At 36.7% G+C, this 10843-nt stretch overlaps 1 protein-coding gene across 4 annotated transcripts; it reads right to left on the reverse strand.

Annotated features, from left to right (window-relative positions):
• Positions 1–206: 206 nt before the first annotated feature.
• LOC121980000 (DNA ligase 6-like) lies at positions 207–10280 on the reverse strand. Of its 4 annotated transcripts, none has more exons than XM_042531972.1 (7): positions 7946–10280; positions 7737–7854; positions 7543–7624; positions 4341–4443; positions 4173–4269; positions 2770–2872; positions 207–631 (listed from the first exon to the last, which is right to left on the reverse strand). In XM_042531972.1, the coding sequence occupies exons 1-7, from the start codon at positions 10236–10238 to the stop codon at positions 497–499; spliced, it is 2931 nt and encodes a 976-aa protein (XP_042387906.1). In that variant the 5' UTR covers positions 10239–10280; the 3' UTR covers positions 207–496. The 4 variants fall into 4 exon arrangements, 2 of the variants coding, with proteins under 2 accessions (XP_042387906.1, XP_042387907.1); XM_042531973.1 differs by having other exon boundaries at positions 495–631; positions 2770–2861; XR_006111447.1 differs by lacking the exons at positions 207–631; positions 2770–2872 and having other exon boundaries at positions 4223–4269; positions 4341–4455.
• Positions 10281–10843: the final 563 nt, after the last annotated feature.

Here is a 10843-nt window from a genome sequence, read left to right on the forward strand (position 1 = left end):
CAACATACGAAACTTCAAAGCACATGCTAAGAACTTGCACAATATAATCAATTTCCAAGACATGCACCCACAAAACCCAACTAAATAAATAGCAAAATCTTATGAGCAGTATTTACTTTAGATGACGAAAGATTGCAGGGTTGATCACTCAAATGGAATGGTTCATCAAATGTGAGACTAAGAGACTCCTAGTAATGAGATTTTAACAGAGACATTATGTTATAAGTTCAGATTTTTGTACATTATGAATCTTTTAAATGAAATCTAATGTAATTGATGATGTTTCAATTGTATTCTAATCTTTGGAAGTAAGCAGATCAAGTGAGAGAAGACTGTAGGAGTGGAGCTAGTAAAAAACCATGTTGGCACAGTCTGATCAGTGCCAAGAGTCAGCACAGCCCACCACAGTGAGGCACCATTCTTGATTGATACCATTAAACATTAAATGAAAATATATGTGTTTCAGAGGCCTGCAAACTTACTAGAATGCAGTAAATCAAACCTGAAGCTGCAATTTAGTGGTATCAGAAATTCCAACAGACGCTAGAGGGGGTAGACTATTCAATACCACTGCTTGTGCTAGTGCTGACAAGATGGTTTTCATCATTGCACCAATACGCAAATTCCGAACCTTTACAAGCAATTATAAGCAGAAATAGTTGAGCAAGAAAAACAGAGAACAAGTTTAATTTTTAAAGCATACATGATGTAAAATGCTTGTGATTTTGCATACTGATTAGATGCTAACTATATTCTGGATGGTTTGAGGACAAACTGATGAATGCAGCTTGGAGAGCAAGGACAAAAAACCACGTCCAAGCCAGAGTTTCTTGGTTTCCTTCAATATAAATAGCATTAATCCTATCCAGGACAATTTTTTTAAGAATTTGTTAATTGTTATCTCATTGCCAGGATAAAAAGATAATGCAAAGACCCGGGAATGTACAAAATCTTCACAGATATTTGTCTCTTGTAAAATTCAGAACTTTCAGCATAACTGGAAAGCCTTTTTGGAGGGGAAACAAAAGAGGAAAGGAGTAGACCCGACCACAGTTCGGGTTCGACGGTTCAAGAAACGTAGACCCTTAGCCAACCAAGACCGTTACAGTTCATGGTTTGGACCGCCAGTTACGGTTCACGGTTCGGAACTACCAGTTACGGTTCGATTCACGGTTCGCAATGATTCAAAATTATTATTATTATTTTATTTTTTAAAAAATATTTAAAAATTTAATTTAATTTTTACTAAAATTTTGAATAGATAAAAATAGATGAATTAAATCACTAAACACAAAACAAAAGCATTGAATTAAAGTTGGATTGAGTTTAAATTAAATCCATTAGATAGTTCGGAGGTAAGGATCACATGAATTTAAATTGGGGTCATTTTGAATTTGAATTGATCAAATTAAGATAAGAATCAAGTTTTAAAATCCATCCATTTAAAATAAAATATAAAGTTTTTGATTCTCCTTCATCTTTTCTCTCCCACACCTGTTCTCCTTTTCTTTTCCATGTGCTCCTAGGCCTCCTTTTCTTCTCCCCATCTCTTCTTCTCTTCTTTCTCCTCCAACCACAGCAAAACCTCTCCCTATCTTCTTCTTTCTTCTTCCTTTTCTTCTTCCCCATCTCTTCTTTTCCTTCTTTTCCCCCATGGAAGCCTCCCTTCTCCTCTTCTCAAGAGATGCAGTCCATCCTCCCCCATTTCTTTTTTATTTTTCAAGCCAACGACAGCCAGCTTTTTCCTTTTCTTGCTGTCCTTGCATATCAGCAACAGCCGCTGGAGCTCTGCCGGAGCTAGCCGAGGCCACTGACGAAGAGTTCTCCTTCCTTTGCTTTCATGGTCTTTCCAACATTAAAAATAAATAAAAAAAATACAGTTGAACTGCCGGTTCAACAGTTATTTTTGAGCTTGACCCGGTTACGGGTCCAATTCGAACACGGCTGGTGGTCGGGTCTAGAAAGGAGAAGATAAGGATTTATAAGAGCTTCAATTCACAGTACCAATAAGTGCTAGATCATCCAGACTCCACAAAGTTGCTGATCACATCATTAACTACAACATCTTTGATCATGAAGAGAAGAAAAGTGGACCCACGGTGTAGCCGAGTTAATACTTGGGTGGCAGAGTTGTTTCATGAAGAGAAGAAAAGTGAAGAGAAGAAGAGTGAAGAGAAAAAACAACACAACATATAAGTAAACAGCGCAGAGATAGTCAAGAGGCGAAAAAACAAGAGCGATGACTAAGGAACAGGGATAGTGTTTGAACTAGATGTTCTGTTAATTCCACAATAATATTCTCAAGTGGTGATCTCAAATTCGTTCAAGTATGATAAGTTCTGTCAAATAAGGGAAATTAAGTAGAGAATGAACATCTTGGATCTGGAATTTTGATATGGATTGGATGGAGAAATACTAGTGTATCTGACAGATAATTCAAATGCAATAATTTATTTTGTAAAATGAGGGCTTGAATGGATAAATTAAACTATGAAATTTTGTTATTTCTTCATCATCAAAGGGATGCAACTATTGTGGGTAATGGAATTTCCACAATGATGACAAAACCTTCTGGTGTAATCTGAGGATGGAAAGAACCATTGACTGAATAAATATAATATTTTGATGATATCTTTTTTTTGCACCATAGGATTAATGTGTCATGTACTCATATGCAATAGCGTCAAAAACAAAGATCAACACTCTCTTTGAAATGGTACGATTACTCTGAAGATTAGAAGTCGCAGAACCCAGATAATGAAGTCTTACCAATGTTCTGACAAGAAATTTCATTTCCATTTCCCTACAGGAACGCATCAGATTCACAATGAGATTTTTCCTGCGAAGGGCACTCCCACTTCCTGTGATCACACTACATAAGAAAAGGACAACATAAAAGTGCAAGTTGGTATATCATTGTTGTAGGAATGGCAAACTCAATAAACATGGGAGAAAGTATAATAAATAAAGGTAAGCTTTCAAACATCAGAAAAGATGAGGTTTCTAGTTTCAGCAGAACTTGTAACCTTGAAGTAGAAGAACAATTTGAAAAGAGTGATGGAAATCCAATAGACTAGTCAAATTTTACCCAAAATATTGCAAGGCCTTGAAGTAAGGCGCAAAAACTTATCAGAAAATGTCACAGCTTCAAAGTCCTACAATCTAGAATAGGATAAGGTAAAATTAGCCAAAAAGGTTAACATATGCTAATATTTGCAATGTTTGTGATAAGTGTTGAATACATGTCATATAGATATTATTGGAAGATAGATTTTGGGATATGAGCTGGTTGATTAGGGTAGCACTTCAATTAGTAGGAATTGTCAAGATTGGCAGTCCAAATGTTGTGGCAAAAGGTGATGTGCTCGCCCCCGGCGCCTCTCCACATCCGCCCCAAGGCATTTGGAAGGGAGATAAATCACCGAGCGACATGTCTTTAGGTGGGAGGGATTTTATTCCCCCAGGAATTCGATCCCTGCTCTCTTGTGGCAACATACCACCCAAATGTTGAATGGATTTAAGATGGACAAAGATAATAAGGATGCTAAAATTATTTTCCAATTTTAAGATGGAGGACTGGGGTATTAAGAACCATAGAATTCTTTTCGATTCCATCAAGATGGAAGCATTGCCAATAGAAGCATTAGGAAGTTTTCCAATCTTCTCTTTCTCTTATCCTATATTAAAAATACATAGGAAACAGCAAGATATCAACTAAAATCTGCCCAAAATTAAAGAAATTGATCGATTGTTCTCAAAATTAGATGACTACACAAACTTCAGAAGTAAGGCAGACAGCCAAAGGAGTTCAATATTGATTCCAAGCACCAATCTTGCAATCTAAAGCATTTTTTGAACACTAAAAGTAGTATAGTTCTACTTCACTTCTTCACAATCTTAGTCATAATCATACGCCAATACTAACTGTTCTGGTACTTCCGATTCACATTTATAAACATGGCAACTGCTGACAATACTAAATTTATAAATGTATATATAACATTAGGTTTATGGAAGAGAGAAATGCTTGGCATGTAAATATTTACATAAAAAAAAACTACATATAGAATATAGATATCAAAAGAATTAGGCCTTGGCAGCCAACAACTTTGTTACTCTAAAAGAACATGATGAACAAATAAAATTGACATTCTCGATCTTAAGTGTCATACCTGATCTCTCTAAGAATACAGAATAAATGGTGAATTAAAATGGGACTAGGAGGAGCAAGTAAAGCCTGGGTTTGTCGGATTTCTTGTGCAACATCACCTTAAATTATTCCATCAATCAGAAAAATGGCTGAAAGGTGATAATTACCAAAAAGCAATGATGATTCTTACCAAGATCACCAAATTTATTGTACATTTCCTTGATTTTGGATCTGGTTGTTCCACAAGCCTCTTCCAATGCCGTCACTACTAAACTTCCACCGACATTCAGTTCCTATGTTCATAACTTCAAAATGTGTTACCTGTTAAAAAAAATCTACAAAAACACAACAAAAAATTGAAACCCACAGGTGCATTGTTAATGTAATGCGATCAAAGCATATACTAGGACACAAATGTTTGACTAGTTTAATAGTGGCATACGGCTAAGAAGCATGCAGGCCAATAGAAAGAAGCATGAATGCCCAAATTGGCCGAGTTGGGCAGAAATAGGCAAAGGCATGTGATCTTTCCCAATCAATGTTGCTCATCTAACAAACATCAATGGAGAAGTCTAAAACATTAATGAATAATGATTTAAAGAAATTATCTAGAAAATGAGACTCTACTATCAAATAGATGTGATCAGTTCAAATTTAGTCAAATTATGTTGAATTTTGGGAACCCAATCAATCTAGTTGACTCTTCATCAACCATAGCTTGAATTCTACCGAATGTACATGAGAATGGGGAAAAGTATATGTTAACTTGATTTCCAACAAATCTTCGTCATTGTTCGGTCATTGTTTCAAGTTCGATCATTTAACCATGCCTTGGCTTGCAATATACCAATAGAAACACCCAACATCTCATCTACCTACACTCTCTCTCTCTCTCTCTCAAGGATTGTTTCAGAGCTTTTTTCCTGTACATCCAATTCAAATATCAGTGGAGTCATAATTAAATATTAAAAAATAACATAATTTTGGAAAATATATATTAAAATCAATATCATTTAATATTTGACAAATAACAAAAATATAATCCAATGAATAATGAGGACCATATTTATATAACATAGTTTATTATTCTGTCAATAAATTTGTCTGTTATTTGTTTTCATCAAATGTTTTTTCATACTTTTAAAACATGATTTTGTCAATAGTAACAATAATTTAATATATTGAAATTATGATAACATATATATAATGGGTTATTAATGATATATTTAATGAGACACAATTTTGGTCATATCAATTTCACAAATTTGTTGATTCAACATTCAAGTGATATTTAGACTATTTTGGTCATCCAATCTCGGCACCATATGGATTTGGCAACTATAGAAATTCAAAACAAGATCAAAAGAGTCATACTATAAGATAAGCTTACAAGCAACCAGATTGTAGCCTTACTAAAAGGAAAGAATGTTTGAACACAAAAAACACACATCGAGAATTAGCAAACAAAGTTAATGTTTAGCACAAGAGCAAGAACACCTACTTAATGGTTAACACACAAAAAAAGAAACTCATATACAAACTCCTCTTTGCCAACTCCTGTTTATCCCTACTATTTGGCGTAGCCACTTTTAGAATAGCAAACAAGTTATTATGTCACATTGTCATTTACAAGTTAAAAATCTAGAAGCTTTATACATCTTTGCACTAATGTTGAACGCCAAGACAATGCTTACTCAAAAGTAATATTAATATTATCACTTGGCATATCTATCTGAAGTGAAGTGGCACTTAAAACATCTAACTCATATGATCATTCCCCTTTATTTCTTTCCTAAAAGCACAGAAAAAGTATGATGGAATCTGTTAGAAGTCTATCACTCAGGTAATAGTAAACCATTCTTGATTCTTTGACCATATGAGGCCACAACATTTTTCAGTTTGTTAATCCAACCAACCAATGGAGAAGGCAAGCCTTTAGTTTTCCTTGTATAATTTCATAAGTTCACGAACAAGATATATTGTATTCTTAGTTAATAATAATTTTATCATCATTCCCATACAAAAAAAAGGCAACTCGAGCATATTAGCATATCGTTTAACTTAAAATAGTATATGTGGAGTTAGTCTTGTTGAAGCTAGGTACCACACTCATTGGTTCTGCATGGACAAGTGTGGTGGTCCATTATATATATATATATATAAAGGAGCATGAGGTATCAAAAATTAAATTCATCCCTCTAAGTTGTGATGAGCAAAGGGGATGTGTTCAAGGTAGGAACATGTCCGCTCATTGGTCCCACATGAACACTATAGTGATCTGCTACATAAATACAAATATACCTTGTTCACTTTCTAAAATAGCTCGAGTTTTTGGGATAAATGGTTAGTCAATTAATTTTACCAAATCTCAATATGAAAATGATCAGCAAAAGCTGTTTATCTAGTTGCAAGATATATATTGTGTATTATGCAATGAAGATAACCACTTAATAGAGAAGAAAAGCATGGATCCAAATATCCAACTATTGTCTATGGCTGGGACAGGTACAACCTAGGATTGTACTTTGTAAACACAATGATCAACAATAATTACAAGTCAAACCAAGGCTAACACTTGGCACAAGGACATTAATTAGTAGTTCTCACAATGACAAGCTATAATAGGCAGCACTACAATGTTAAAGAGCTTTTTTACGGGCACTCAAAGCTCATTGAGAGAGCAACCACAAGCTTCCACATAGGTTGAGAAGTTGACAACTTCTAGAATAATTAGAGATAAAATCAGCCACGCCACCTTAAATATATCCTCCATAAGTCAAGCACAAACTCAACTAAGCTACATTCACATTGGAAAAGCGCAAGCTAGACATGACCATAACAACTGCCTTGAGCAATGCAAGTCCACCTTAGGCAAGCCATCTTTGTGCCCCAAAAGCCACCTCGAGCAGCCACCTTTGGCAATTCAAGTCCACCTAAGGTGAGTAATCCTTGTTCCCAAAAGCCATATCTGCTTCAGTCGAAGTATATCCCAACTCGGTTAAGCTTCATAGCTTTATAAGACATCTCGACCAAACTGCAATCATCCTAGTTGAGCTGCTTATGCCCCCATTTGATCTCAACTAGACTCAACTTGGACTCATCTAACTATGTGCCCATATTGTGGTCCTCACCTAATTAATAACTTTGATACGCTACTTTCAATTTGTTATGGTCTGACCATATCAACAACAACAAAAACTTTAATTCACCCCCAATGAAAAAGGCACTGTTCTATAATTTCTCAAATGCCCTTAAAATGTTTTAGGATCATCAACCAGAAAAGTCGCATTGTTACAACTACTAAAGGAAAAGATCCACAAATTCAATTTTTTTCTGAACAGAAATGTTGTTTTAAGTTGTTGAAAACATTTAGATCTTAACAACAAACTCACCATATTTTCATGGTCAGAAGCAATTCTATTTGTGCACAGATAAAGAGCAGGCAAAACATCAGCAGGAGACAGAGTAAGCAAGCTGCAAGAAAATAGACAATACCACCGTTTGCTCATAATTCAGACCAAGACTAGCATGGAGTAAAATATCATGAAAGCCAACATAAGCAAGAAGAAGAACATCTAAGACAAACCTTCTGAACATATTGCAAAGCATAGTTGTGGTCTTTATCTTTCCTTTTTCTTGTTCCACTAAGTGAAAAGTTCGTGCTAAGTGCAAGTACGGAGAAGGTTCTCCAGCTTTCCAGCATGCTGTAATAAATTGTCCTACTTGTCATTTAGTTCTTAAGTGAATAATGCAATGCAAAGATGGCTCCCAACTGATTGGAATAAGAATACGAACCATACTCAATAGGGCAATATTTATCAATTGGTAACGATACATTAGTTGCAGTTTTGTCTTCTCTAAAATTTCCCTTTAAGTACAATGTTGGTAAGCTTATTCTGTCTGAAGATGAATTGTACAGCTTTTCTCTATTCTTATCTAAATGAATAATTGGTGCATCAGCTGCAGGGAGTAAGTTCCCCTCAGTTTTCAAAACATTATTTGTGATCAAATTCTCATCATCCTCCAAGACATTATGGAAAGCACAATAATACATGTCCACTGCTACATCAATATTTCCTTTAGCCTTCTCCATCAATGTTGCAGCAGACTCCCGTGGTATTCCATCATTTATGACCTGAAGAAATTTGTCCAAATCTTCTTTACAGATTTTTACAGCAACCGGATCCTCATCTATTGAACTACTTATTTGTTGCCTAGAAGTATTCACATTGGTAAAACTGGAAGATGCATCTGCTGAAGCTATTTTGAAAAAATTAGTGATAATAGATTGCTTTGCACCACTTTTATACAAAGTCGGGCAACCTTTCATCTTCTTTTTTTTCTTGTTTTTTCCGCCATCTGAGCTCCTTTTTTTGAGTGGTGGATTTGCCGTATTTTTCAAAATTTGTTCAACTGATTGCTTCACCGGGCTCAGGAAATTCTTCATACCAGATTCAGGGATCTCTCCAGGAGACTTAAGAGGAAACAAGAGATCAAGATTAGTCTCAATCTTTTCACAAGGGCTAACTATAGAATTGTTAGTGGCATTTGCTTGTTTATAGAACTCTGTTTCGTGTTCGAAAAATTCTGTAACTGCAGCAATGATATCTCCATTAAACTTTTTGAGCAATTCTAATGACTGAATCTGTGTTACCCAAGATGGCAAGCAATCTTGAAGGTCCTTAAGTGCACCTTCCATGTCCTCAACATTTAGCCTGCTGAAATTTTGCATGTCAGGTTGCAGTGGAATATTTTCTGAATCCACATCACCATGCAGGTTAAGATCAACAGTTATGTCATTCCCAGATATTAAATCAGCAGAGTCTGACTTCCTGTGTAAAGCCAACAAAAAATCGTGCTTGTTTGCCATCTCATCAACTAGTCCTCTGAAATGCTTCTTCATAGCTAAAGCATGCTTGCTATCAGGAGTCTCAATATCCACTCCAACAGTTGGTATAACTCGCTTTGGCCTCAAGAACTTTACATATTCTCTCAACTCGTCATAGTTCGAATGCTCACTGTACGGAACCAGATGAACCTCAAGCGAACCCTTAACCCTCACTGCAAATCCATCTTTCTTCGTTTCATACATCCACCCTGTCGAAACAAAACCCACTACTTTAGAGTATCCTCTCTCCAGCATAATCTCCTCCATCTTTCCAAAATTAGGCCTGAAGTAAGGCCAAGTCTCACCCAATACGTTCCATCCAATAACGTGAATATTGCTGACGGCAGTATCCTGAGTAAAAGCGCCAGAATCGACAAGGCCCAGAACAGATAAAATCTGCATTTTTCTGCTATCCACTTGCAGCAGGCAACCGCACTGACGAGAAATCTCAAGCAAAATCTTCTCTTTGCCAATTACATAGGTCGCGATCAGAAAAAGAACCGATTCCCCCGTTTCCTTATTTTGCTCTTTAATTCTTTTGATAGTGCTCACGATGTGTTCGACTGATTCCTCTTGCGATGGGAAGACAAACTTGGGGTTACAATATGTCGTGTCCAAGAAAACAGCATCCGCTCCAACGAACTCACACAAAACAGGATCCAGTTTCATCGATTCATGGAAACGAAAGTCGCCAGTGTGAATATACCTTTCCGCTCGCCTCCCTTCGGACCCACGTGACCTAAAAAGGAACTGGACGGCGCCGGGGCAGTGGTTGGCGTCTACGGCAGCAACCTCCCATTCGTCGATCTCTAAGACTTCACCCAATGAGAGTGAAACGACGAAGAAAGGAGGGACCTTGAGGACCTCGACAAGGAGACGAGCGGTGATCGCCGAGCAAAAGATGACTCCCTTACACCAAGCGCTGCTGAGGCCGGCGTAATGATCTGAGTGGAAGTGGGAAAGAAAGTAGGAGACGGAGAAGTCTCCGGCTGAGCGGAAACCGTCGATTACGAAGCGCGTCCTCGGAATAAGCTTCGAGTAGGGGAAGTCGGAGGGCACCGGGGGGAGAGGAGAGCCAGCGGATAGGAGACGGAAAGCGAGGGGAGATAAGGAGGGACTAGGAGGAAGAGAGGCGGAGAAGGAGCGGTACGAGGAGAGGAAAAGGGAGGAGGAGCAGGAAGGGGAAGGAGGGCCGGTCATAGAGTCATCGCCGTTAATCTGTCTAAACAGGGATGCAGTTGTTATAAAAGGCTTTACTCATGTCATTTTTTTATATTAAAATAAAAGAAGGAAAATTCAACACCAACTCAATTGTTATGTAATTTATTTATAAATTAAGTAAATAAATTAGATGAGGAAAAGATGAAGAGATTGAAGTCGAGAAGGACTGGAATTTATAGATATACGAATATAGATTATAGATTCATTGGAGGATAAAATTCCAATAAAAATGAATTCAATAGATTGGCTGGAGGTATGACTGTGGATATGGTTGTGTTAGGGAAGTATATCTATCAGAAAATGGCAGGTTTTAACTACGAGATATGTTGACTATGCATTCTAAAACATGCCCTTTTGTCAAAATTTAGGTGAAGGATTTCCCAATAAGATTGTGTTATTCCATCAATTTTAAAAACGGTGAGAAAACGTTAGAGCTAATAAGGAGGGTAAATCTTTTGGATCGTATTTACAATTCAAATAATAGTCCCTTGGCATAGATTGATAAAATAGATGATCCTCATTTATAAAATAAGTGGAGACTATTCATTTCCACCAATTCATACCAAGGGACCATCCCCTGGATC

This window comes from Zingiber officinale, chromosome 5A (assembly GCF_018446385.1).
Source record: "Zingiber officinale cultivar Zhangliang chromosome 5A, Zo_v1.1, whole genome shotgun sequence".
Taxonomy (NCBI): Eukaryota; Viridiplantae; Streptophyta; class Magnoliopsida; order Zingiberales; family Zingiberaceae; genus Zingiber; species Zingiber officinale.